The sequence below is a fragment of the Carassius carassius genome, chromosome 4, assembly GCF_963082965.1.
Source record: "Carassius carassius chromosome 4, fCarCar2.1, whole genome shotgun sequence".
NCBI classification, from domain to species: Eukaryota; Metazoa; Chordata; class Actinopteri; order Cypriniformes; family Cyprinidae; genus Carassius; species Carassius carassius.
This window is the reverse complement of record NC_081758.1, coordinates 26,836,703-26,844,054: the sequence shown is the minus strand read 5'-3', so window position 1 is coordinate 26,844,054 and position 7,352 is coordinate 26,836,703. Positions and strand designations below refer to the sequence as shown.

Below are 7,352 nucleotides of genomic sequence, written 5' to 3'. Positions count from 1 at the left end.
CAGTATGTTCATGCAGTGTTGCAATCAAAAACCTCTGAATTGTACAATACTGCAGTCTGGCTCATGTCAGATAAAGCTACTCTCCACATCTTTGACAAGAGTAAAAATGCAGTTAGCAGAATGGAAAGGAAATATCAACCACAATGGTAAACTGCCTGACATTTAACTGATGTCAATCTAGGGCAGTGGTTTTCAAACCGTGGGTCGCAAGATTTCAGGGTGATACGGAAAACATACATATGAATGTAACAAAGATTAATAGTCAGGGAAAAGGAAGCGGGAACCGGCAAATGTAACTTTAATAAAATAAAAATAAACAACAAAATTAAAGTAAACAGCAACCACCTCACGATAGACTGTGTTTGTGCTCTTTGCATTTTCCTCATTGATTCTGTTACTTTGCTTATTAATATTAAGAAACAATTTTTTTAAATAAAGCACTACATAAATAAAGCTATAAACAATTTAAGGCCCTTCTCAATCACTTTCTGATGAATGAATATTCAACTAGAATTATCGTGTGTTCTGATCATAGACATATCTCTTGGTTATTGGTGCCATTCACTCATATAACAAATCTTCAGACAAGTCTGCAAAACTTTAAGCACATTATCCGATTTACTGAAATTGTAAAACAAACTTTTTGCAAAATGCTACACATCTGTACATTAAACTCATTTATACATAATTATTTCACCTGGGGGTGGAGATCTCAATGTTTTGAGGAGGAAGTATATTATTTTTAACCCCTTTGCATTTCTTTTTTTATAGTGCTACTGCTAACACACCAAATTTGATCACTTATAAATTAAAACAATGTTTTGAGAAACTTCATCCTTGCATTTAATATATACTGATTATGCATGCAAGTCATCTCAAGTCAGCTTTAATTCTATAACACTTTATATATCAGCAGTAGTAAGAAATTCAAAATCTGCTGTAAAGCAGTTCTAGATGCTCGATACTTGATAGTGCCATTATACAGCCCAAGTCAGTTCAGTGTTGATTATTCACATCAGTAACTTTAGAGTGGGGGTGTCCCTGACTAAGGATTGTCATAGTCAAATCTGAATTTTTGAATCTTGCAGATATTCGACTTATAGTCAAATCATATGTTTGGGGGTGGGGCAAAATACATTAACAAGAGACAAGTCACCATTAGACATTCGACTAACATAATTACTGATGTTAACCCACAGGGAAAATGTATAACTAACACCTTGCAGATATAAACGGGGTAAATAATGTTTTATGTTTTGATTAACAGATAGCTAACACTCAGCGTTGACGTTTTACTATTGTGCTCTCATTATTACGTTAGCCTAAAATGTTAGCAGTTAATATTCTGCATTTCTGTTTTGAGCTGCACGCGATGAAGATGACCAGTAGAGTGACGCATTTCATAGTAAGTTTTTAATCAATGGGATTCAACTCATAATTTCATATAGAATACGCTTCGTTATTTATACAACAATGTGCAGAAACACGGCAGCTAAACTCTAAAAATTCATAGCATTTTAGTATAATGGTCTTCTCATTATAATTATATGTATATAACAGTCCCAGTCATAGTTATTAATATTCTGCATTGTAGTTTGGCCTGCTTGCGCTATGCGCTGAAGAGATATCACTGCAGTACTACAATGAAGCGCTAGACTCAAAACCAAATGCATCTAAAATCAGGGAAATAATATATCCATGATATATATACACCAGCTGATATGTTATGAAATCATTTGTACCCTACCTGTTCGAAAAAATCCAGTCTCTGCCTGTGTCAGTTTGAGTCTTGGTAAAGTTTTAAATCCCCGCCACCAAGATGCTCCTCTGTCCGTCACAGATTATGTGAAACATAAACCTATAGAGGTGGTTTGATATATTCACGCACTTTTAAATATAAATTTTATTTTTTTCTTTCTTTTCAGATTCTTACAGCTTTATCATAATAGGCTTTATATTAACTTATTGGGAGAAAACCAGTAGTTCTATGTGAAATCAGACATTTGAGCTTCCCCATATAGTCAAAATGACATAATCAATAACACCCCGCAAATATTCGACTGTTAGATTGGTAGTCGAATCAGGCTCCTCAAATCAAAGCATTGATTCGTTGACTATTCGGGGTCACCCGTACTTTAAAGTGAATCAATTGTGCACACACTCTGTATATACATTGAATTTTTACACACAGTACATGTAGGTTTGAATGCTGTGGCAAACATTTGCATCTTGTGTGCATGTTTTGTGGCCTTTTGTTCAATTTAGAGGCAATAGTCAGGAAATTTCAGTAATTGTAGGCAATAATAGTAAAAAAAACTATAATCAAATATAATGTTGCCATCAGTCACTATATTTTAGGAGGAAGGACATCAACATAATCCTTAAAAAGTATTACGCAAACTCATATGACTTAAGCTCCTCCTTAGCAGTTCTTAAGAGTCCACACACACAAAGATACACCAGAAGAGTTATCAGACATCCATCACCACAACTCATTCCACTTCAGGTAAAAATGTTCAATGATCTTTTTAATTATAAAGCCTATATTTCTATACACATTTTGATATACATAATTTAAAAATAACCAACAACTTTTGTGATCTTTCGATTGTTTTACTATAAGTTGTCTATTCATATACATTGATACATAAAATTCCATTTGAAGGTTTTGAGATTTGTTTGGGCATTCAGCTACAAAAATAGTACTTATATAATTACTTTAAAAATGTTAATAATCAAAAGAAATGTGCAATAATACAAAATATTTGTGAAAAATGTAAAATTTGCATTCTGATCTTTCAGAGAAAAAAAACTCCAAAGGTATCCTTGTCAAAAATACAGTATGTATTTACATATCTACTGACTACTGATTGAAAACAGTCAGCTGCGCACAATTTCAAGATCATTTGCGATTTATAAATGTCACAGCTGGTAGACAGGTGTACGCATGTGTTTTTGTGTGCACGTTCATTTTGTATCGCACTTACGTACTTTTGAGAAAATAAATTAGAACAAATTTAGGATGGTTTATACACAACATTTTATAAATGAGGCTGTTGGAGCAGTGGGCAGCCATTTGCTGTGTGGCATCCGGGGAGCAATTTGGGCAACTCAGTCAAAAGTATTGAGGGTGGAAGAGAGTGCTATACATTCACTCCTCCCACCTACACTACATGACAGTATTGAAAATAGAACCCCCAACCTTTTTGGTTATAAGTCCTACTCTCTAACCTTTTAGCAACAACTGTCCCAAAAACTCCACAAATAAGATGATTAAATCATATTATTAATTAATGATTAATGATTAATTACAGGTGAAATCCAAAAGTTTTCTTAGAATGGAAAACAGCAATGTCATCACATCTGACAAAGCTACAGTTATCATCCAAGTAAATCCACAGCTGGGACAAGATACTGTTATTTGTGATGATGGACAGCAGATCAGAGGAACATATCACAATATAGGTCTTAAAGGATTTTTCAAAGCACAACCAAAGGCACTGGGGGTAATGCATTTTATGATTTCTTCGAGATCATCTAAAATTAGAACAGTCTTTTTTCATCGTTTGAAAAACTGGTTCTGGCTTATCTGAAGGACATCACTGGACCCTTACTGGACCCCCTGCAGTTTGCGTACCGAGCAAACAGGTCCGTGGATGATGCAATCAACATGGCATTGCACTTCATCCTGCAACATCTGGACAAAACAGGGACTTATGTGAGGATCCTGTTTGTGGACTTTAGTTCGGCTTTCAACACCATCATCCCAACAACCCTCCAAACCAAACTGACCCAGCTCTCTGTTCCTAGCTCTATCTGTCAGTGGATCACCAGCTTTCTGACAGATAGGCAACAGTTAGTGAGACTGGGGAAATTCATGTCAAACAGCTGCTCCACCAACACTGGTGCCCCTCAGGGATGTGTTCTCTCCCCTCTGCTCTTCTCCCTGTACACCAACGACTGCACCTCTAAAGACCCCTCTGTCAAGCTCCTGAAGTTTGCAGACGATACTACAGTCATCGGCCTCATCCAGGACGGTGACGAGTCTGCTTACAGACAGGAGGTTGAGCAGCTGGCTGTCTGGTGCAGTCTTAACAACCTGGAGCTGAACACGCTCAAAACAGTGGAGATGACTGTGGACTTTAGGAGAAACCCCCCTGCACTTTCCCCACTCACCATCATGAACAGCACTGTAACTGCAGTGGAGTCATTCAGATTCCTGGGAACCACCATCTCTCAGGACCTGAAGTGGGACAATCACATTGGCTCCATTGTGAAAAAAGCCCAACAAAGGTTGTACTTCCTTCGCCAGCTGAGGAAGTTTAACCTGCCACAGGAGCTGCTGAAACAGTTCTACTCAGCCGTCATTGAGTCAGTCCTGTGTACTTCAATTACTGTCTGGTTTGGTTCAGCTACAAAATCAGATATCAGAAGACTACAGAGAACTGTTCGGACTGCCGAAAGGATTATTGGTGCTCCCCTGCCCACCCTCCAAGAACTGTACACATCCAGAGTGAGGAAAAGGACTCAGAAAATCACTCTGGATCCCTCACATCCAAGTCACCCCATCTTTGAACTTTTGCCATCTGGCCGGCGCCTCAGAGCCGCAAATACAAGAACAGCAAGGCACAAGAATAGTTTCTTCCCCCAGGCAATCTACCTCATGAACAGTTAAATGTTTCCCACTTAAACGTATGCTTATGCAAAAATGTGCAATATCCTTATATTTATTTGTTACCCCTCCATCCTAGAACATTCCTGTATCTCACTCAATCCTATTCCATTATCATTTATAGCACAATTATTTATACACTTATTTATTTGCCAATTTTTAATTCTCCTGTAATTTTTTTTTTTTTTTTTTTTTTTTTTTTTTGTCTGTGTGTTGTTGTCTCTGTTTACTGGAAGCTTATGTCACTAAAACAAATTCCTTGTATGCGCAAGCATACTTGGCAATAAAGCTCTTTCTGATTCTGATTCTGATTCTGATAAGATATTTGGCAAAGATGTGTGTTGATCAGACTCCCTTCCATGCATTAAACATCAATATATCTTATATGTTTCCAAACATAAATGTTGAGTCATTATGAATAAAACACATCTGCTCTCTAGACTGTACAGATTATGACTGGAGTGATGGTCTTCTTACTTGGTATTGTGCTCACCGCAAATTTATTCAGATTTGGTAGTATTGTTGTCTTTAGTGGCATCACTTACTGGGGATCTTTCATTGTAAGTATCATTTAATGGGAGTGCTTTATTTCCCTTTTGATTTTAATTTCCACAATTAACTTCTAATATGTAACATGTTTAACATGTCCGATGTTTCTTTCTCAGTACATCAGTACTGGCTCTTTGTCTGTTGCTGCGCAGAATAAACTACATCCGTGTGTGGTATGTACATATAATGTGCTGAAATCAGTGGGTGAGAACTCTTCTGTCACTTCTTGATCTGTATTTGTACATCATGACATTGCTCAACTAACAAATGAGCGGCAGTCCAGAAATCATCTGTTAGTAGTAAAACTCTCATTGTATCTTTAGACTAATAAAAGATTAGACATCAGATACACAACTGACCTTGCCTTACTCATTATTTCCAATAGTTAGAACCACAAAGCCCTTTCAATCATCTGTTCTTTAAGTGAAGACTATATGCAGTCAGATACAATGGGGCTATTGGGTAAATGACCACTGGGGTTTTTTCATCCTTAAGCAAAAATAGCAACAAATACCACAACAGTATTTATTTTTTATTTATTTTTGCTGACTTAATATAGCTGCATTTATATTTACTTGATTTTAAACGAATAACTATTTCTTTTCACACAAATTATGTTGCTTATATGTTCATTAAAAAAGATCACTATATATTTTGGGAATAAAAAATACCTCAGTGGCCTGAGACTAGTATATTCTGTTTCTACAAAAGAAAGACCTGTTAGTACAGCCAGTGAGAAACAAACTGTGTAGCTGTTGTTTCTTCTGGGACATTAATTTCAGCTGGTTTTATTTTATTTTATTTTTCTTAGCACAATGAGACATTTATGCATAACAGGTCTTATTGTGCTCATTATTACTTTACATAGTTGTACAAGTGTAATCCATTAAAATACTTGTCTTGTTAAATGCTTTTCTTTCTGTAGGTGAAAGCCTCTCTTGGAATGAACGTGATCAGTGCCATTACTGCAGCGATATCCATTCTTCTGATTGGCATAGAAATAGGAACTTACCGATGGTCACTTCAAAGTTGCGTCAACAATAGCTACAATAGCTACAATAGCTATTACTGTGAAGAATCTCAGGTACTAAATGTACAGTGTGCAATATTTTGTTTTCATATTTTTAAACTAGTTTTTAAGCTATTTTATTGACTTAAAAATTTCTCCCAAAATGTAAAGTCATTACATTGAAAATCTTGACATAAACTTCAGTGTGTTCCTCACATAAATATATTGGATGATTTAAAATGATTTGGATTGGCATTAACCACTTCAGCTGTTATTTTGATTTTTTTGAGAATTAGGCATATGCTATATTGGACCCACCGGTGGGTCCCCAGAGTTGATGTGGTTAAATAAATCTTTAAAATATGTTCTTTTGGAGAAAAAAAATAAAAATGACAAGAAAGTGATTAAATACTGACACAATTTTATGTTTGTGAATTGATATCATGATTTTTTAGATATGTCATCAGAATAAACTCAATATAACTGCTGGGATGTTATTTGTGGAGCTGCTTTCATATGTGGGCATGTTGAATGTGTTTAGACATATTATCTGGGGATCCATGGAGTATTGCTGGTGTTCTCCATCCTTCAGTTCATCATCTCCATCTGTATCTCAGGATTTGCCTGCAAAGCCACCTGCAATACAAACTCGACAGTGGTCAATGTGGCATTAAATTAGGTAAATTAGTGGCGATGATGCAGTTGCTATATGCTTTTCTATGGTGGATCATGCTAGTCTCTTGTGCACTAACATATCTTGTCTGTTACTGCAGGGATACTGAGCCACAGTGAGGAAATCCTGTCATCCAAAAGTTGCGAGGAATAATTTATTTCCTTTTTTTTTCTTTTTTGAAAGAATACTTTATAATTATTGGAAAATTGACCTCCAAACCCTGTTCAAACACACATGAAGTTAATGAATCGATCAAGCTAGTCTGCAGGATTTCTTTCTTTCCTTCTAGTATAATGCAAACAAGATATGTTTTAATATTTACATGTGAAATATAGGTCTCAAAACTGTATTTTTAAATGTACACTCTTAAAGGTGCATTAATGACCCTCATCAGTTCCTTTAAGAAACCTTTTCTAGATAGCAATAACATTATTGTTGTTGTTATTTTT

The 7,352-nt window shown here is 35.8% G+C and overlaps 1 protein-coding gene across 1 annotated transcript; it reads left to right on the top strand.

Moving 5' to 3' along the window:
• The first annotated feature begins 2,270 nt into the window (after positions 1-2,270).
• LOC132135146 (membrane-spanning 4-domains subfamily A member 4A-like) lies at positions 2,271-6,909 on the top strand. The gene is made up of 6 exons (XM_059547179.1): positions 2,271-2,506; positions 3,315-3,506; positions 5,113-5,232; positions 5,338-5,394; positions 6,147-6,305; positions 6,772-6,909. The coding sequence occupies exons 2-6, from the start codon at positions 3,339-3,341 to the stop codon at positions 6,907-6,909; spliced, it is 642 nt and encodes a 213-aa protein (XP_059403162.1). The 5' UTR covers positions 2,271-2,506; positions 3,315-3,338.
• Positions 6,910-7,352: the final 443 nt, after the last annotated feature.

Excerpts from the sequence above, each read along its gene's own strand:
- LOC132135146 (XM_059547179.1), top strand. The coding sequence starts at position 3,339 with ATGGAAAACAGCAATGTCATCACATCTGACAAAGCTACAGTTATCATC. Across the intron at positions 5,233-5,337 it reads CTTACTGGGGATCTTTCATT|TACATCAGTACTGGCTCTTT; the intron begins GTAAGTATCATT and ends TTTCTTTCTCAG. Across the intron at positions 6,306-6,771 it reads ATTACTGTGAAGAATCTCAG|ACATATTATCTGGGGATCCA; the intron begins GTACTAAATGTA and ends GAATGTGTTTAG.